The sequence below is a fragment of the Tachypleus tridentatus genome, chromosome 13 (assembly GCF_004210375.1).
Source record: "Tachypleus tridentatus isolate NWPU-2018 chromosome 13, ASM421037v1, whole genome shotgun sequence".
NCBI classification, from domain to species: domain Eukaryota; kingdom Metazoa; phylum Arthropoda; class Merostomata; order Xiphosura; family Limulidae; genus Tachypleus; species Tachypleus tridentatus.
In genome coordinates, this window is record NC_134837.1 from 78,251,787 (window position 1) to 78,273,706 (window position 21,920).

At 33.9% G+C, this 21,920-nt stretch overlaps 1 protein-coding gene across 1 annotated transcript in view; it reads right to left on the reverse strand.

Annotated features, from left to right (window-relative positions):
* Positions 1–264: 264 nt before the first annotated feature.
* LOC143238237 (tubby protein homolog) overlaps positions 265–21,920 on the reverse strand; it is a gene marked incomplete at its 5' end in the record, with an annotated part of 28,077 nt that continues 6,421 nt past the window's right edge. Inside the window, 4 exons of the mRNA XM_076478295.1 lie at positions 265–2,904; positions 4,904–4,987; positions 10,662–10,749; positions 15,955–16,053. Of these exons, the coding sequence (XP_076334410.1) occupies positions 2,771–2,904; positions 4,904–4,987; positions 10,662–10,749; positions 15,955–16,053 (405 nt within the window). The remainder of the gene's footprint in view (positions 2,905–4,903; positions 4,988–10,661; positions 10,750–15,954; positions 16,054–21,920) is intronic.

A 21,920-nucleotide genomic window follows, 5' to 3' on the forward strand; every position in this document is an offset into this window, starting at 1 on the left:
GTAAAACTTCTCGTGCATGACTTGTACGCATTGTTGTTCAGACGTGAACAGTTAGCAAACAGACGTTCAGACAGTCGCAAGATTTTCTCACTCATTTCGAGAGTTATTCAGTTGACATATTTAGGGATTGAAACAGATAAATCATTTACCTACCCAAATAGTTACAGTTTCAACACGTGTAATATTTAAACCTTTAACACTTAACACGTATATCCTTACATAACAATCCAATTCAATACCTTTCTACACTAACGAGATTCAGGCCAACGATAAAACATACTTGTAAGTGCACCGCAGTCAAATGTATTCGAATATATTTTGTGATTTCTTCATTAAAGTTAACATGAGAGAAACAAAACTATCTTTGTTATATTTAATTTATTCAGTCTGTTGTCTGGAAACAACGCAAACAATATTAAAATTCTCATTATTCAAAGATAAATGTCTCCTGCTGGTACAGCAATAAGTCTACGGATTTACAACGCTGAAATTAGGGGTTCGATTCCCCTCGGTGGACTCAGTAGATAGCCCGATGTGTCTTTACTATAAAAAAAAAACACACAAACAAGATAAATAAACAAAAAAGTCGTTGGATCGTATAAATCCATGCGTTCTCTTACCACTCACCCCAACTCACTATAACACTGGTTGAGGACTCCCATATAAATGGAACATACAAGAAAACTTATAAATTAATAAATTCATATGCTTAACCTAAAAGATAGGAACACGGACTTTAGGTGTAAAACCACATGAAACTCAGACTTTGAATAAAATTAGCCAAACTTTGTAAATATACAAAGGCTTTGTGTGTTTAAACACAAATATCTATCTACCTGTTCCAACCGCAAGCATCGAATTCAAATATTTAGTACTATAAGTCTGCAGGTTTGCTTTTGAGCCAACGAAGTGTGTAAACGTTCCTTGTAAAAAAAATATACAAAATACGTAAACGTTTTGCAAAATGAAATACATATCCTTACAGACAAAATATATTAACTTTATGTAAAAACCGGCAGGCTATGTAAACATTTTGTATAGTTTTACAAAAACAACGAAAAAACGTTCACGAAACGAAATAATAACAACGTAAACTCTACGCGAGATTAGGCATAACACGGTTAATAGACGTGAGACACGATTTTCAACTTACTTCGTTAGTACGCTAATCTGATAATATGATGCTTATTATTGTTCAATAGTAGCTATGGCTTCACATTTAGAATACACATTTTAGTTTAAATTTATGTTTTATTATTTGGAGGTAAATCGCTTATTGTACGTGAGGTTCAAATTACATAATATACAACAAGGAAAGAGTCGCTGTTAGTATATGCTATCCAACATAATGTGAACTGGGAACAATCTTATGTTACTGTGACATGTAAACAGAACTAAAAATACTTAAACTTCATACTTCTCAGGATACTACAAACTAGATAAAAAAAACGTGTGACAACTTACTTTAAGTTGTGTGGTTATAATGTAAATATACTATAACAAATAAAAATTCACTTACAAGTTAAACAGAAGTAATGAAAAAAACCTCACATAATTTCTTTATAATTTGAAATCGTTTATTCAGTTGGAACTTTTTAAACAACGTAATAACACGACCATAAAAAAAGCTAAAACATTAATACTATTATTTAATATACATTCTAAACAAACAGTTCAGTCTTTAAAAAAGGAAAAAATACTGAATAATAAATAAATGCTAACTAATGTATCTAGTTCAGTGGAATTCTAGGGTAATAAAACCACGACCTGTTTGTTTACAGATTAGTTTTAGTCAAGCGGTGCAGGTTGCATTGTTTCAATGAACTAGATTTAAGTTAATGGAAAAACGAAATCAGGTGAAAATAAATATAATAATAACTCAACGACAATATTTTACAAACATCTCAATAATATGCTTCAAAATTTGTCACTCTCATCCAACGATATTTTGACGAATCGAGTTTAACAATCTAAATAACCAAACGTCACTCGTGAAACTTACTTTCGCATACTCTTACTTTTATTTGTATCACACGATATAATAACTTAAAACACGTCAAACGTGAAACTCCACTCAACTCGAAACAAGAAATTGTGAATGGTAAAGATTTGTTTAAATCCACGCCCCTAGAGATCTTTATGCGAAATCCAGAGGACGCTTCGTCCTTAAATGTATCATATTTAAATTGTGCATCAATTTTATAAACATCCTATGTTTCGAACGATGTAAAGTCACTTTTAAATCAGAATAATTGTTTCACATGCTGGAAATAAAACATCAAGTATTGCACGTGGTTTTCAACCTAGATATTATAAACAACTTACATACATATATGTTATAAATAGCTAATAATACAAGCTTGAGAATAAGTTACTTAAACTAAAATTAACTTAAAGAATTATGTTCATTTATATTTTTATTATGTGGTATATATGTGTATATATATATGTACACACACGTTTACAAACTCTTAAGGCCTTTTTACTATAATTATTTTTAACAGGTATTCTGAAGAACTAGTGACTGTTCTTGAATCAGTTATTTTATGAGAAAACAAACAAACTCAAAACAATTCAATTTTTGTATAAAAATTATAGGTTTGTGTACAGGCCTAAGGAGAAAATCAGTAGAGTGCAGACTATTATAAATATGTGTAAGCTTAGGTATATATATGTGTGTGTGTGTGTATTCCACAAACGTGAAAGAATGAGACTCTTGTCAACGTCAGATAGCCATAAAGTCAAGGACCAGAGTACGTCTGTCATCATATTATTCACAGGCCAATTTGTTGTCGAAGCTAGATAGGGCAATACCGAAGGCTTGAAGGGCACACATTGGGAATCTGTAGTCCATTGTGAAGACGTCTTCTGCAACTCGGCCAAACTGCATCACTATATAATCCACTAGGAAAAAATAACATATTCATGTAACGTCTCCTTCAGAACAAAGTACAAATCATTATAACATCTATTCCAGTATGTATATCATTGTTTCGGTACAACATACACATAATATTACCTGTATTGACTGAAATAGTCATTAATTTTTCCCTTCCGTAGCTAGTTTAGAACATACATATTTGTCAGTCATATTCATGCAATCGTTTTAAATGTTCGTACCGGTATTCTACGTGTATTATGGCACTGTTATTAATGAAATGTCTAAAGGTTGCAAGCATCTATTAATTATTCTACTCAGGTAAATGTTGTATATTCCAATGGCTGGAAACACATATCACTGTGACCCTGTCTTCATCTGACTTCCTCAAGTGAAGGGGTGACAAAAATACTTATACAGATTGGTACTCTAATGTTTATCTAAATTTAAGCGGTAAATCAGAATCCTGTCATTATTCTGCATGGATGTATGTAAAAAAGACTCCTTTCAACCCCAGTGACAGTTCTGACACTACAGGACAAAGAGATCAACCAGTCAGGTAAATACATATAAATATATAAACAATAAGAACAAATAAAGATTATTTTGTTTATTTATTCATTTGCATTTGTTTCTTTCCTTTACTGTCCAAGTTAGAAATTATTCTATGCAGTATAGTTACTGAACTTTCGTTTTGTGGACAATGTTAAACATTTCTGTCGGACATCTATGAACTTTGACACTACATTGGCCTAAAAAAGTGACGAAGATCACGAATGACTAATTTTACTAGTTTTGACGCCTTACATTAGCACAGCACTGACATTCTTGCACAATATACAAACGGCACATCCGGCAGGCTTTGGATCTATCTTAGTTTCCGTCTTCCTGATGAATTTTGGTATTAAGCAAAACACTTCCTAGAAATGACTTGTGGCAGGTTTGATAATGTTATTTTTAAAGAGCTCTGATATGAAATTAACAAAATAAACAGTAAAACATATTCTTCATTCTATTTGTTAACATTAAGCCTAATACAAAGAATTGAGTACATTATACTAAAATAATTTTCAACAAAAAATTAACAAGTAATTTGAAAACTAAAACTGATATGAAGTCGCAGTCGAATGGCATAAATCAGAACTATAATTTCACATTATCTGACGATCATGTGCAGTGTGATACCATTGTTTTGGGAAGGGTATGTAACAGCCTTTTTCGACTCAAAGTATTCCCACACTCATATCATAAAAATGTGTACAGAGAGAAAACTTAGAATTTGCAGACAGGGTTATCCCTTGCACACAACGGTATTGAAAAACAGAATAGTATGGATTAACTTGATCTGAAAATTCAAGTCCATTCACAAAGAGACCTACAACAAGTTCCATACCATTTGTAACAAATGAAAAGCAGCGACGGAAAAAATCCATGAACAGAAAGATCAGAGATAAAAAGCCATTCACGTAATCCAGGCAACATATTTAAGAACAATAACTACCTGGAAGCGAGGCCAATGGTGTATGGGTTCATCACGATCAGTCTTCCAGTAATAATTTATGTCCAAATATCGTATACCCGAAACAGCTAGAGAAAAAAAATGTTTATTTATGGTATTCTATATGGATACATAACAGTAATGGCAACAAATACAGCATCTGTGAATTTCTGTTTGATAGAACTTGAAAATGGTGCAGGAAACCTGTTATTCTAGTGCACTATATTAAATATGGAAAGCTAGCATGCAGAGGTGGCGTTCTCTGGATGCGTAAGCCTCTCGATGGAGCTTTTTTACGACGGAAGTTACATTGCAGAACCATTGTAAAGACGAACGATCGTCAGGAAGAACATTATTGGACGTGTTGACATGTAAAAAAATGATGAACTCCAAAAACGTTTCACTTTAATGTACTCAACCCCTGTAAATCAACAAATTGATCGGCTAGCATTATTTAAAATTTAACTTAATTCTTGTTTAAAATAAACACTGTAAAATCTGCGGAAGGAATGAAAACAAAAACTTACCATCATTGCGATGCATAATCTGAAAATTCTTCACTGATGCTTGAGTAACGCGGCCATGAAAATTTAAGACGTAAGAGTGGGTGTCTGCAAAACAAGGTAAGTAGATTGTCTCATAAAATTATTCATAAATTGTGTGTTTCTGTGTTCGGGTCCCTGGAATCTTATGAACTGACCATTTATTTGTGTAATACTTTTAAAAATTGGAAATTTTACAATTAATATGAACCGTAACTTCTGAATGGATGGAAACAATAGTTACAATAAAAAAATACCAAAAATATAATTTTATTGTACCTAACAGCACAAAAGTTTCTAGTCTATTTTGTTCTTTTCAGTAAAATGTTACATTGTAATTTGTATTTTAGAAAAAAAAGACGAAACAGAAAGTTCGTATTTCATAAATGAGTTAGGTACATAAGAGATTTAGTGTTAAGTTAATTTTTTGATACCACACCAAGATAAAGTTTGCTACTTTCAATCTCAAGACACGTACGCATACAGAGGTATACCACTGTTGTTTTTTAAACAAATGACAATTGAAACAATTCCCTGGTTGTTTATCAAAGGAAAATTACAAAATTCAATCCATGCAGCCATAATATCTTATTTCCTAAAATGGTACTATTTAACTATACATCAAACTATTAAAAATAATAAACAAATATTTCAACATAAAACCACTGATGAAAGTATATTTAAAATTATTAAAGAACATTACATTTCTCTAGCAAGCCAAGTATGACGTTTTGAAGTTTTAGCAGTATTATTGTAATGTACTGTCAACATTTTTCATCTTAAAAGGCTTTGCGATGCACCAGATTCGGCGTTATAGACATATGATTGACAAAAAAATGTATACACTAAAACGCAGTCTTTTGCTTTACATTGAAATTAAATAAAACTAGTTTCATTACGGATATAAAAAAGAAATAAAAACTTGTTTCAAAGCATCTTTACTTATTGTAAATGTGCTATAAACTAAATAAACACATAAAATGGAACATCTTAACGTCATCTACGGAACAACAAAAATGTTTTCAAGTGTTGAATATCATTAAAAAATGTCTAGGACTAGCGAATGTTTTTTAAATAGCTTGTATTATCATTGCTTATTATAAATAGTAACCTGTGAATACTTTATAATAACATCTTAATTAAGCTAGAGAACGGTCACAGTACGTCCGCACCTGTAAAAGTTTATTCTTCAAAGAAATCTGAAGTGAAAAGTTAAAAATATAATAAGACTATTCAAAAGATTACGACAGGAAATATTGTTAATAGTAGGATTCACCAGCCGATGAACCAATGTATTTTAAACACAAAAGATTTTAGTTTTCTTGGTGTTAGTTGATAGCATCATGTACCTATTGTTAAATTGTTGCGTAGAATTTGATTCATTAGCCTACAAGCTACTTTGTAGCCTTGATATACAGAGTTAAATTGCTTGTACCAGAAATTATTAATAAAAATAAGTTGTTGTTTTTTCTCTGAAGAAAAAAATTCATGATTCAATGAATATTTTGTCACAGTGTTTACACAAAAAAAATGTTTAAATATATTATTGGACTGAGCGCAATAGAGTAATTAGGTGTGTCAGACTATGAATCAGAGGTTTCATAGCTCGCGTCTCGTTAATACCACTTTGAGGACTAAAGTGACTTACAAAAGTGATAGTAAATCACTTTATTGGGTTTGATAAAAATAACTAAAGAGATCTAGCATGGACAGGTGGTTAGCGCGTTTAGCTCGCAATCTGAGAGTCGCGAGTTCGAATCTCCCAAACTTGCTTGCCCTTTCAGTCGTAACGACGTTAATAACGTGATGGTCAATCCCACTATACATTGCTAAAAAGAAGCCAAAGAGTTAGAGGGGGAGGAGTGATGACTTGCTGCCTTCCATCTAGTCTTTACTGTTACATTACGGATGGCTAGCCCTCGCGTAGCTTTTGTTTAAAATGCGAAACAAACCAAACGGAATTGGCGATGGGCGGTGTTAAGCAACTTTCTTAACTCTTTAATTTCAAAATTAGAGAAAGCTCCGATGGCCATCTTGTGCCTTTGTGCAAAATTCAACAAATAAACAAGTACAGACGTTATTGCACTTTTATCCTAATTGATTCTTCCTAACATTGATTAAGCATTAGTTATAAAAGTGAAAGCAATGTGTCCTTACACTTAGTATTTTAGAACTCGAAGTCGAAAGGTTATGAATTCAAGGCTTTCCCACGACATTATGCTCTTTGAGCAAGAAAACACTTTACCTCAGACTTTCCAACAAGTGTCTACTTTTCTAAATCGATCAAACTATAAATTTGTAAGAGAGCGTGTGAATTTGCGAGTTCTAACAAAAGATGGGGCTGTACCGTGTCATTTTAATAAAATCCAGTATTATCAAAATTAACATTATAGCGACTTTGCCACTCACCCTGATTATCTCTCATTAAACCCTGGGTTAACCACTCACCCAGTTGAGAAACAGTGATGTAGACTGTTATGAGAGACAGAGTCAACATTTCATCATCAATTGCTTTGATAATTTGGTATCTTCTAGATAGTGCCTTTAATAGATTCCATCGCTAATTGTACAGCCAACATACAAATGTCCACCTATTTTGCTTCAACTTCATTCTTATATCATGGTCTGTTATGGCATCAATAAACTGATCACATGCGCAATGATCCAGAATTTCACGTCTGGATAAGATAACTAGACAAGACTTTGCAAATTTTTTCCCAGTTTGATAAAGGTCTTTCCTCTCCTCTGTACCCTCTTCTAAAAATTTGTTTTGGATACTTCCTTCTGGTACGTCTCTTTCAAATCTGTGCAGTGAAGTAGCTATTAGTTGTTATGGCTCTCAGCTGAAAGGTTATTTAACGTCATTACAGATGATCCTTATAAATTAGCAGAAGATTAATAGCTTGTTGTTCACTACTCTACCCATTCACTCTGGAAATTATTTTGAAGTGATGCTGTTATGCATGATCCTTATAAATTAGCAGAAGATTAATAGCTTGTTGTTCACTACTCTACCCGTTCACTCTGGAAACTATTTTGAAGTGATGCTGCTATGCCTCTCATGACACCCTTCCATTATAATCCAATGGAACTAATTATTGCTAGCCCTCGCTAGTACTCTAGCTACCAAAATTCTAGGACTTGATTTGACGGATAGGTCTAGAAAGGTACTATAGTGTCAGATGGCATTGCAGTAATGGTAGCACGTGTAGACCAAATGGGTTCTTTTATTTGATATTTAATAGTATATAGTATTTCAGCTTGGATCTCTTTAACAGATGTAGAAAGAAGTGAACTGGTTTAATCTTTCCATCTATAAGTTCTTTCTCCAAATATTTTATTATGCTATTAATAACCTTTTGTACTTCTATGATTTTGTCGTTAATGCCTTCCTACTGTCGCTCTTGACTTTCCCCACTTCTTTAAACATGTTGTTGTAATCCTTCTGTATGTTCCCAGTCGCTTTGTAGATCTTGCTTTTAAACAAATTCATTTTTGTCTTTAATATTTTTTTTCAAATATTAGGTCTTCTTCTCTTAACTCTTAATATGTATTATAATTTATTTCGAACGAGTTTCAGATTTATTATGCTACATACGTTATGTATTACGATTTCAAATAGCCAGAATTTTTAATTTTAATTTAGAACTTAAATGTTAATAGGTATCTAATTTATGATACTTGCCAACAAGAGTTATACACATAATGTTTTTTTAACACAAGTATATTTTAATATACAAAAGAAAAAACAATACAATTTATAATAACGGTTATTACAAATAATTATTTATACACAACAGTCTTAAAAATTTGCAGACAATACTAGGTCTTATATTCGATCTAAAATTGAATATTTTATCGACAATACAGGTTCACAACGAGTAAATTAATTCTGAGTTGATGGTGTTACACCTTGCTTAAGCTAGCTAGCTTAATTGGTCTCACGTCGCTGACTTTTTACCGAAGAAGATATTTAATTTCCTCGCAGAAATATTAACATCCGAAGCTAATTCACTGAAGTTGAACAGTTTGTAATGTTCGAAATCCTGGCCAAATTCTATAGCTTTTCAGATTACTAAACGTTAATCTCAATTACAGTTCCCGAGACCTATTGTATACTACTGTAGCTGACCAATAATCTATTACTGTCTTTTCGTGCATTGGTTTATATTGCTTAAGACGGTATTTTCGGATGTTCAACAATGTTCGAAAACACGCTTGTGTTGCAGTAAAACAAATATTGTTGATTCTTACTCTCAAAAATCTTCTACAAATTTAGAAAACAGGTAGGACTTGTGCAGCAGGCATCCAATGATATACGTCACATGCATCAAACTGAAACAAACGTAGGTATTAAAATTAACGTATAATGATAAATCCGTCACACTCTTGTCTTAAATTTTCAACTCTTTCCTCTTGATCATTTTTTAATTTTTGTCTGTGCAATATGTCACAGAGCATTTTCCACCAAAAATTTTGGAGTATCTGTCTACAAAATATGTGTAAATTTGAATAAATCCACAATATTATCTCTAAAAATCATTGATATATCTACAAATTAGTCTTGTAGTTGTGATACTACAAGTAATTCATATAAAATTTCATTTCTGTTTCAGTTGTATTTTATTTTAAGGTCTCTTTGAGGATTATTTTATTTTTATTATCTAATGCAAAATATATGGCTTCGGAATATGCTTATCCTTAGTTCTAACAGTTATTAGTTTTACACCTGGTTTCTGATTATATCAAAAACCCGTATGTGCTCCGTTACCACAAACATGCCTTTTCTGTTAGACGAAATTCCAGTTCCCTTTAATCATCTATTTCTACGATAAGTTGTGTTGTTGTTCAGATGTTGTTTTGTTTTGGTAGTCTACTCATTCTACTGTCCTTCTGATTTCTTGAAGCCTAGTACGTAATAAAGGTTTTGTCAATTGAATCAAACCTTAACGTGAACCTTGAAATTACCCCATAAAATTGCGATAAACTTGCTTTACTACAATACTTTTATTTTGCCAATGAGGCAAAGACAACTACAACTTAATGCAGTCATACACACCTACACGAATTCTCGCAGACTACGGTAACCCAGCTGTATAATGGATAACAGTGGGTAGCTGGGTTAAACTGCTAACGTTTGTTTGTTTTTGAATTTCGCTTAAAGTTGCTCGAGAGCTAATTGCACCAGCCGTCTCTTATTCAGCAGTGACATACAACAGGGAAAATAGCTAGTCAACACCAACCACAGCCAACGCTTTGGATACGTCCCAATAGCTGAAAGGAAGACCATGTTCTGGGGTGGGGATTCGAACCTGCAACCTGCATATTTTTAGTCAAGTTTCCTAACCACGAGGCCAGATAGCCTGCGGTGAACTGGTATCCTTTCCAAAGGTTTTGTTTTATCATTCTTATCTACTTGTGCTACAGACTTGTAATCTGAGGGTCGCAAGTTCGAATCCCCGTCACATCAAACATGCTCGTCCTTTCAACCGTGAGATCGTTATAACGTGACCGTCAATCCTACTGTTCGCTGGTAAAAGAGTAGCTCAAGAGTTGGCGGTGTGTGGTGACAACTAGCCGCCTTCCTTCTACTCTTACACTGCTAAATTAGGAACGGCTAGCGCGGATAGCCCTCGTGTAACTTTGTGCGAAATTCAAAACAAACTTTTGCTACAAGAAACTTTAGTTAAGGAAGAAACGAAGTGATTTTATTTTTTAAACCTAGTTATAAAAAGTACATTACCATTATTCCAAACAGGCATTTTGTTATGTAGGTCCAGTAGACTGTCCATATTCTTGTTCCTCCAGCTTTCTATTAAACTACCACCTTCCTGAAAATATAGAGAAACACAGTTGTAAAGTTCATTTTCACAAACAACTCTGTGAATACATGGATAAAAATATTAATAAGAACAACTTAAACTCCACTTGTCTGTGGCTTCACTACTATCTTCTGTTGTTTTCTTATCATTATTACTCATTCCCCAAAAAATATTGAATGTAGTGTATATGAAAAAAAGAAAATATTTCAAATGTCTTAAGATACTTTTGTTTCAGCGAGTTCTTCTCTGAGATAGTGTTTATTATTAATAATACTGTTCTCTACGATCCATTACGTTTTTTTATACATAGATTTACGACACTAGAAACCATGTTTTGCAATCCGTTGTGGGCAGAGCACAAATAGCCCATTGTGTAGCTTCGTACTTAACTTCAAACAAGCAAAACATTTTTTGCGCTTTGATATTTGTGGGCGCGATCTGGAAAAGTTTGCAACATTTAAATGAATCAACAACACAGCCCTATTGTTTTATCTCTTATTTCCCTTTCACCTGGCCCGGCATGGCCAAGCGTGTTAAGGCGTGCGACTCGTAATCTGAGGGTCGTGGGTTCGCATCCCCTTTGCGCCAAACATGCTTGCCCTTTCAGCTGTGGGGGCGTTATAATGTGGCGGTCAATCCCACTGTTCGTTGGTAAAAGAGTAGCCCAAGAGTTGGCGGTGGATGGTGATGACTAGCTGCCTCCCTCTAGTCTTACACTGCTAAACTAGGGACGGCTAGCACAGATAGCCCTCGAGTAGCTTTGTGCGAAATTCAAAACAAACAAACAAACCTTTCATCAACTGTTCTCCCTAACTTTCGAAAAATTAAGCTATATTACATAAAATCCTACTAGATGGAGCTACATCACTAACTACAAAAAAAAAACAAAGTACAATAATACACAATTGATTAAAGAATTAACAAAACATGAAAAATCACATTTGTTTCATCAGGTCAAATTTACTGTTCTCAAGAGAAAGAGTAAAACTATTCTCAGATACCATGTCTGCAGATGAAACTGTTTATTACTGTAGTTGTTATCATCAATTTAAAAGGAAACAACAGATAAGCTTTACATCAACATATCGCACATAGAGATCAGGTTTTTCATATAATTCAACTATAAAGATATTACAATGAAGAGGAAGCAGAAAACCACGCTGTTGCGTCCCGATGACTCACAAGTAAGTCTGTGATCTTGACACGTTAAAAAATCGAGTTTCGATAGTCTTGTTGACCAGAACACGGATAGTCCTTCGTCCAGCTTTGTGTTTTACGTTTGTATTTCGTTTAATCTTTCGGATAAAACACTTACGACTCCATTTATTTTGAATAAGTTTTTATGTTTTGTTTGAGCAGAACCTCTGTAACATATACCGCGAATAATAAATATATCACTAGAATTACAGTATGAGCTTCTTGTATTTTTTTTAATGAGTAAAGTTTCTTTAAACTCATTTCTTTTTCACAGAGAAAGACGGTGCCTCCAAGACATAAGCTGAATGTGATGTTTTGTTTTTTGAATTTCTCGCAAAGCTACACGAGGGCTACATGCGCAAATGTGATGTCGTGCAATGTCTATGTAAGAATGGTTGTTGTTGTTCCTTATTAAACATAAATAAGTACTCAACAGATCATCATAACTTTAGAATATTATATAACGTTTCCTTTTATAACAATATCTATGTAACGACTAAGCCACTGGTTCTGGGAAAGTTGTCCTTCTGTTTCTTTGTTATTACATGATAAATGCAAAACTAAAACGATAGTGTCAAGTTCACTGAGGTGACATAGTTTCCAATGGAGTATCCGTTTCTGTAAGTATTATTGATAATATGTAGTAATTATGGTTTTGAAAAAATCACAATTCTAGTGTAACAGATGTCACTGTCCCTTGAAGTTACCTTTCTTATTGAAATTTGTTGTTACTTTAAAAAGCTTAAGTACATAGTTAAAAAGGAATTACCAGCCATTAATAGATAAACGATAAATATTACAGTGGGAACCTCACTGTATTGATAACTTGGTTAAACGTACAATCTTTTATATCTATTGAAACACTGCACTAAAAACAACAGCAACAAGGAAACAAGTAAAGAAAAACTTTTTTAAAAAAAGGAAGTAAAAGTAAATCAAATAGAACAAACAAGACAGGAGGAAAAGCACTTGTATCGTCCATAAAAAAATAGAACAGGCAGGAATTAACATATAACGATAGATATCTAACTATTCAGTGACAGTTGGGTTAAATTTATCTTAATTTTGTTTGTTAAATTTCTAGTACATCGTGTTCCTGTGCTATTACGTAGAGATGATACAAGTACTATTATCTTGTTTACATTGTTTCTCAAGGAGTGATATTAGCCATTACTACATTTACTTTCGTGTTCCTGTGCTATTACGTAGAGATGATACAAGTACTATTTTCTTGTTTACATTGTTTCTCAAGGAGTGATATTAGCCATTACTACATTTACTTTCGTGTTCCTGTGCTATTACGTAGAGATGATACAAGTACTATTATCTTGTTTTCATTGTTTCTCAAGGAGTGATATTAGCCATCACTACGTTTACTTCCGTGTTCCTGTGCTATTACGTAGAGATGATACAAGTACTATTTTCTTGTTTACATTGTTTCTCAAGGAGTGATATTAGCCATTATTACATTTACTTTCGTGTTCCTATGCTATTACGTAGAGATGATACAAGTACTATTATCTTGTTTACATTGTTTCTCAAGGAGTGATATTAGCCATTACTACATTTACTTCCGTGTTCCTGTGCTATTACGTAGAGATGATACAAGTACTATTTTACGTAGAGATTGTACTATTTTCTTGTTTACATTGTTTCTCAAGGAGTGATATTAGCCATTACTACATTTACTTTCGTGTTCCTGTGCTATTACGTAGAGATGATACAAGTAATATTATCTTGTTTACATTGTTTCTCAAGGAGTGATATTAGCCATTACTACATTTACTTCCGTTTTTGTAAAGTTTTTCTTTACATATTACAAATTTATTTACTCTACAAGGTGTGTCCTAAAATTTCGTGTCCTGACTTATAAAGAAAAGAGACAGTGGTTCATACTATAATTAATTTTTAGTCTAATCATCTTCTGAGTCAACACACTTGCGTCAGAGATGCTATAAAACATTCATGCTCTTCTGAAAAAGCTCTTCTTCTTGATCCCTAATCCATGACTGAATAGTATATACGATCCTTTCAACCTTTCAGAAAGACTTTAAGATTAGGAAAGAGAAAAAAAGTCTCTTGGAGCTAAATCCGTCGAGTAAAGGGGTTGATTCAGCAATTCGAAGCCAGCATCATAAATAGCGTTCAAAGCAACCCGCGATTTGGGAGCTGACGCATTGTTCTGATGGAAGAGACACCTTTTTAGAAATTCGCTTCTCTTTTCTTTGACTTCTTAACTTAAATTGGGGGTTAATTATGTGTAATAATCTCATGTAACGGTTTGACTCTTTTCAAACAATCAGATAATAAAGTGCTCTTGGCATCCCAAAAAAATTGAAGTCACAACATTCCCAACAGATGATTGTGACTGGGACTTTAAAAAAAATTGCAGATTTTACGTTTTTATTTCTGGGTTGAAGTGGTGAGCTCACGTTTCATTCATAGCTACAAATCTATTGAAACCTTTGGAGTAGACGTTGGCTTTCAGCAGCTCAGATCCGTTTCTGCTCAGTTGATAATATTTGTGAGACTCGCCTGGCACTAACCTTACTCGTGCCTAAAATGTCACTCAAAATTCTTGCTACACTACTTTTCCCGATTCCCACTTCCTTTTCTGACTTTCACTCGGTAATTCTTCTATCATATATAAACAGATTACAAAGTTTCTTTGCAATATCTCTTGTAGTTGATGCAAACTTGACATTGGACCATCTTTACATGGCTTTTTATCAAACCAAGCACATAACTTTTTCCCTGTTGAATATTCTGTATTATCTTTTTCTAATATTACTTCCATGTCTTAGTATATATATATATATTTTATGTAACTTTTTCTGCGATTCATCTTTCTTTTTAATAAAATATTTGATCATGGCATGAATTTTGATCATCTCCATGTTGTTTAACATTTCACAGTTCTTTACTTTAAAAATCCACAACATACAAAATAAGCTAATTAAGTTGTATGTTACGCGTTCTTTACTCATTAAGACGTTCACTTTTAATATTTATCAGAAAAAAAATCATATATTTTTTATCTTTCAGGTTGAACCACGAACTTCTTGGACAACCTTTGTTCATATCATGGAAGCAGACGGTTCAATTAAAAACTTGAGCTAAAATTTCTGTGGGAAAGGGCAAATTAAATACTTTTCGCGGTCTGAAAAATCTCAGTGAACGGTTTAACTGGTTGACAGATAAACTTACTAAATCAGAAATGATTACTCGTTAACTGATTAACAGACTTAATAACTTAATAATAATAACCCTAGAAGGTTAATTATGTCATGAATTGCCTAACCCTTTTTTTTCTTCTTTATAATTCAAATTATTTCCGACATTTTCACGAACATTCCAGATATTAAGACCACGCCCATCGTGTTGCGTCAAACGTCTTTTTTGATAAAGAACAATATACATTTCTGGTTTAGTTTGTTGTGAATTTCGTGCAAAGCTATACAAGGGATATCTGCGCTAGCCGTCCCTAATTTAGCAGTGTAAGACTAGAGGGAAGGTACCTAGTTATCACCACCCACCACCCAACGAATAGTGGGATTGACCGTCACATAATAACTTCCCCACGGCTAAAAGAGCGAGGATATTTGATGCGACAGGGATTCAAACCCGCGAACTTCAGATTACAAGTCGAGTGTCATAACCACATGGCCATACTGGGCCCTACATTTCTACAAAACCTGAATTAAAAACGTTGACTACAACAATACGAATCACTAAATAAAAATTACAATAATTTGGAAATACCTACATTAAAAATATACTAATCAAATAATTTAGTTCGCTTCAACAGATGCATTAACTCGTTTTCACTACTTTGTAAAGCATATTATGTAAACGAAAGTGTGTTGGATAATGACGTATTTCATGTTTTTGTTTTGTTTTCTGTACATTTGTTTCTGTCTCAGTTCTTTTCAAATTTTAATCCAAAAGACAGATAAAAAATTAATATTTACAATGAATCTATAAAAATCTTTAATGGAGTAAGTACACTTTACTTACTGAATTTGGTCGGATTTCTACTCTTTTGTGTTCACTGTCCATCGCAGGTATAATAACCGTCATTTTTCTTGGGCCTTTGAATCCAAGCACATTGGTTTCCTACAAAAAATAATCACTTCTTTAGACTATGTTAAATAATTCTATTGACACTTTAATCCATGATTTTCTCATCCATTTTATAATACTTTCATTTGTTTATAAAACTGAATTTTACAATTACGGTAAACATGGCTTTTTCGTAAGAAACGTGTGCCTGTCTATTTATCAAAAGTAAAATATTATTGTGAGATAGTGATTACACGAAATTATTGCATACATCCAAACAGCGTTAACCTCCATTTACCGACTTCTTATTGTATGTTATTAGTGCATCATATTGACTGATCTTGTGTGAATAACTAGTCAAAACGAAACAGTAAAATCACTCGTATCCCGCAGTGGCACAGCGGTATGCCTGTGAACTCACAGGTTTTGATACCCATGGCGAGCAGAAAACAAATAACCCATTGTGGAGCTTTGTGCTTAATTATAAACAAAATCATTCATTTTCTGTGTAAAATACACTGTAGAAGTAAATTCATCGGTAAGGGTTTTTTTACAACACAGCCACTTGGGGCTATCTGTTGTATCTCTATCTATGAGCCCCGTATGACCAGGTGGGTTAAGGAATACGACTCGTAATCTGAGGGTCGCGGGTTCGAATCCCTGTTACACCAAACACGCTCGCCCTTTCAGCCATCGGGGCATTATAATGTGACGGCCAATCCCACTATTCGTTGGTAAAATAGTACCCCAAGAGTTGATGGTGGGTGGTAATGACTAGCTGCCCTCCCTCTAGTCTTACACTGCTAAATTAGGGACGGCTAGCGCAGATAGCCCTCGTGTAGTTTTGCACGAAATTCAAAACCAAATATCATCTCTATCTAGGGGAATCAAACTCCTGATTGTAGTGTTGCAATTCTGTAGACACATCGCTGACCCACCAGGAGAAAGGAGACTAATTGCAATATTTGAGATATTTTTCTTTATATTTCGCTGTGGAAATCATACGTTATGAAAAATTCTATGACCAAACAATTCCAGAAGCAACAAGTAATTGTGTGCTTAAAGGGCTTAAAACTGTGTTTAGAAAGCTAATGGAAAACCGACCCTATCGATATTTCTTGGTTTTGGCAAGAACTAGATATTTAATACTGTTCTTAGTTCATTTCCAACACAATTTGCAGTTTTACGATTACTTTTAAATGAAGAACAAAATCCAAACACGGTTGTTTAATCAAACTACGCCATCTTTTTAGGGTCCTGCATGACCATGTGATTAGGATGATCGACTAGTAATTTAAAGATCACAGGTTCGAAGCCCTGTCATATAAAACATGGTCGACCTTTCAGCCGTGGGGGCGTAATAATGTACGATCAACCTCACTATTCGTTGGCAAAAAGAGTAGCCCAAGAGTTGGCGGTGGGTGATAATGATTAGCTGCCTTTTCTCTAGTCTAACACTGATAACACAGATGGCCTTCGTGTAGCTTTGCGCGAAAATTTTAAACAAACAAAATTTCTTTTTTACACTCGTTTAATGTTGACGTTGTTTTACAACAAAATATCCAAGAACAAAGTTCAAATCATCAATAAATTACACTTATAAAAGAACCGACACAAACACCATTCGGATTTGTTGAATAGGTTTACAGAGTTAAAGTTTTTCCAAGATGTTGTTGTATCTGGAGCAAATTATGTTGAGATGAACGTTAATTCTGGAAGGTAGAAAGTTAATTATGCTCTGATACCGAGGTTCAGTAAAATCCCGAACAGATTATGCTCAAAACCTTGCTAGATGAAACCAACGTATTTGAAATTCTGCTGTGTTTTTACAGTGGTTTAATTAAGCCTGCCAAATTTTATTCCATGACAACCATTTCTTCTTCTGTCATGGTATAAATCATAAGTCAAATGAATTATAAAATTATAAGACGGGCTGTCAGCAAGCTTTAGAAAATCTGTACTATAACTGTGACAGAAATTGTACATAAATTCGTTGTTTGCTTTAAACGTGTGTTTGTGTTTTTCTTATAGCAAATCCACATCGGTCTATCTGCTGTTTCTTTAAGCAACGTGTCCTCCGACGGGACAGCGGTATGTCTACGGACTTGCGACGCCGCAATTCGAAGATAGATACCCAATGGTGGAGATAGCAGAAAGCGAGAGATCTAGCAACATATAAAAAAAACTAAGATTTTATCACTTTTTCCTGATCTTTACACGAATATTCGCTGAAATGGGAGTTATATTGGCTTATAAAATTAAAAGAGTGTTCATTGCTTATTTACGTCACAAACATATGACTTTTTAAAATTAATGTATGGCTGAGATAACAGCTAATTACATTACACTACGAACTGAGGTTGGCTGAAATGGATAAAACTACACTTTTAATGAAGTTACTAAATTGAATTAGTACTGTTTTGTTCAAAATCAGTTTTGTTTTACTGCTAGGGGCTATGAGTACTCAGAAAAAATTAGGAACTTCACGTTTACTACTTGTTTTATTCAAATTGCGTTAAATTCAGTGAATTTGTATTGAAGTTACAAAGTCAAATTAGTGCACACGTAGTTTGATTTTACTCCTAGAGGGGCTATGAATGTTCAGAAAAAAAATATCAGAAAATTCTCTTATACTAATTGTTTCATTGAAACCGCGCTAAAATCAGCCCAAAATCAAAATTACGATTTTCAGTTATTTCTTCTATAAAATTAAGCAAGTTAATTTTTTACTGAATAAATTTCAACTGTGACGTGTAGTTTTCCTGGCATGTGGAAGAGCAACTACAAGTTTATTTTCTATATGTTTTTAATACAATGGTATAGTTTTCTCCTTGAGACGGGATATATCAATCTCTTGTGACAATTATGTTTAAGATTTACTGAACTTTTAAAGTTAATATAATAATCGTAGTGTTAAAAGCTCTTTTAGAAGTGCTAAAACATAACAGCATTTACCAGCTAATTTAATTTTCTGTACGGATACAGACTCTTAAAGTAATAATAACATTAAATATAGGCTTTACTGTACGGATACAGACTCTTAAAGTAATAATAACATTAAATATAGGCTTTACTGTACGGATACAGACTCTTAAAGTAATAAGTACATTAAATATTTTACTTTAAAATCTTATTTTTGTTTTTAATAAAAATATTAACCAAGAGACGGTATTATATTAATTTATAAATAATACTAGTTAATTATCCTAGAGTTCAATGCCTTATAAAGAGATTCATCTTTTGTCAATACTGAAGTTAAGTACACTATTTTAAAACGATTTTGTAGCCTAACCACATTGTTATAGTTCGTGTCGCCAGATCCATTCATGCTTGGTCTGACAACCATGCATCTTGTCAAGAATACTGTTGTGTAATTACATTGCAAGAAGCTCCATCGGAAGACTGTCGCATTCAGAGTACAAACATTCTCATTGCAGTCTTTCCATAACTCATCTAGTGTACAAGAACGATTATTTCCCAGCATCCGGCCACATATGGAATAGCTTGAATAGCTATTTAATTCTCCACCTGCTTGTGGTATATGACAATTGAACTGATAGGTCATGGATGCATTATTTGTGCATGTAGCTTGTGTAGGTTTTACTGTTTGTTTATTTTGAATTTTGCGCAAAGCTACGCAAGGACTATCTGCGCTAGCTATCCCTAATTTAACAGTATACAACTCTTGGGCTACTCTTTTACCAACGAATAGTGGAATTGACCATAACATTATAACGCTTCAGGACTGAAAGAACAAACATGTTTGGTGTGGCGGGGATTTGAATCCACAACCTCAGATTGCGAAATTAAAAAAACACAAAACAACTCAACCGTGTATTATTTACTTTTATTTTGAACGAGCTTTAATTTATTTCTTTTATTTTTTCTAAATATTAAATATATGAATTCATATATAAAAGTTGAGACAACACATGTAGACATAAAGTACTCAGAAGCATCAATATAAACGAAAAACTTTGTCACAATAAACTAAGCAAACACAATTAACCAACAAAACGAAAAGGAAATAATAAAACAACAAGAAACTAAAATAAAGAACTAAAGCTAGATTTACCAGTAAAAAGTAATTTATTTTTTCAAAGTCAAATAAACTAATTTCGAAATACGAGGTCTGTTCAAAAAATACGCGGACTGTTTGAATTGCGCGGCTCCAGTTGGTTCCAGGGGAATCCGCTTGGTGTCGCTAGGTTCGCACAGATCAGCTGATTACGACGCCATTTCCCGTTTGCAGATATCTTCATTTGTGTATGAGCTACGCGGTTTTAAGTGAAGTGCGATTTTTTCGTTTGGCGGATTTCAGAATGAATGACCTAAAGGAGCGACGACTTGCTGTGAAATTTTGTGTTAAACTTGGAAAATCTGCGACTGAAACTTTTGCTATGCTTCACATGGCTTACGGTGATGTTGCTATGAATCGTACGGCATGTTTCAAGTGGCATGAACGTTTTAAGGATGGTCGATAGTCCATTGAAGATGATGAGCGTCCTGGACGTCCTTCCACGTCAACTGACGACCCACACGTCGACAAAATCAACATCCTGGTGCGGGCAAATCGACGTCTGACTGTCAGGGAGCTTGCTGAAGAGTGTGGGATATCAGTTGGATCTTGTTACGAGATTTTGACCGAAAAATTGAAGATGCACCGCGTTGCTGCGAAATTCAGCCCTCAGAACTCGTGAGTTTTTGGCCAAACACTCGATCACTGTTCTTCCCCCCTCCCCTACTCACCTAACCTTGCTCCTTACGATTTTTTCTTGTTCCCCAAACTCAAAAGACCCTTGAAAGGAAGAAGATTTGAGACGATTCCCGAGATTAAGGCAAATGCGACGAAGGAGCTGGAGGACATTACAAAAGAAGCGTACCAGGACTGTTTCAACAAGTGGAAACACCGTTGGGATAAGTGTGTGCGTTGGGGAGGAGAGTACTTTGAAGGGATCCAAGATCTGTAACTTCTAAATAAAGTACATTTTGTTTTATGACGTCAGTCCGCGTATTTTTTGAACAGCCCTCGTAAACAATATAGATGTTAAGGCGCCAATCTGTTTCTTTAAGGTGGGATAGATAGTATTTTAGTTTGCATTGAAAGAAAGTCCAAGAATCATTCATTACTATTAGACATTTTATTTTCCGACTGAAAAAGGCTAAGGCTATTTCATTTCTTAATTATAATTAAATTATAATTCCATACCAAGATGAAGCGTGGAGATCATTATTTGAAATAAGTGGAGTTTCGGAAAATACATGATTTATGCTTTCTTGTGATTGTTTTCTGAACAAAATGCCCTGTAGAAATCCCTTGCTTTTGACATTTAGTTTGCAATATAAACATGTGTGACCAAGTTTATATGTTACCAAGGGTGAAGAGAACTTGTTTTTCTGTAATCCTCGCGATTGATGCCTATGTATGTAAGGAATATTAATCTCTAGTTAATAATAAAAAAAAAACATACATAAAGATATGTACTTGTGTGTTATTAAATAATTACAATATTATGGTTTTATTTTCCATTGCCTTTGCATTAGTCCCCCCTGTGGAACAGCGGTAAGTTTTCGGACTTGCAATGCCAAGATGAGGGATTCGGTTCCTCTAGGTGTACACAGAAGATAGCCAAGTGTGGCTTTGCTATAACGTATACACACACACCTTTCCAATAGAGAACGGTTCAGTGTGTTTGCTAACCACTGAGTTAATACGTAAATATTTCATATTTTCTGCTCAGTCTGAATACAAAGAGTCGCTCAAGTAAACAACATCTACCGTTTCCTTATTTTAGCTGTGCCAAAGATGTGATCTTCTGTTTGGCTGCTAACTCCATTTTCTTACAGGGAAGATAACTCGTGACATTTCAAGATAGAAGGCTGTCTGTGAATCATATAGTGGCTTAGGACTGAACATGATC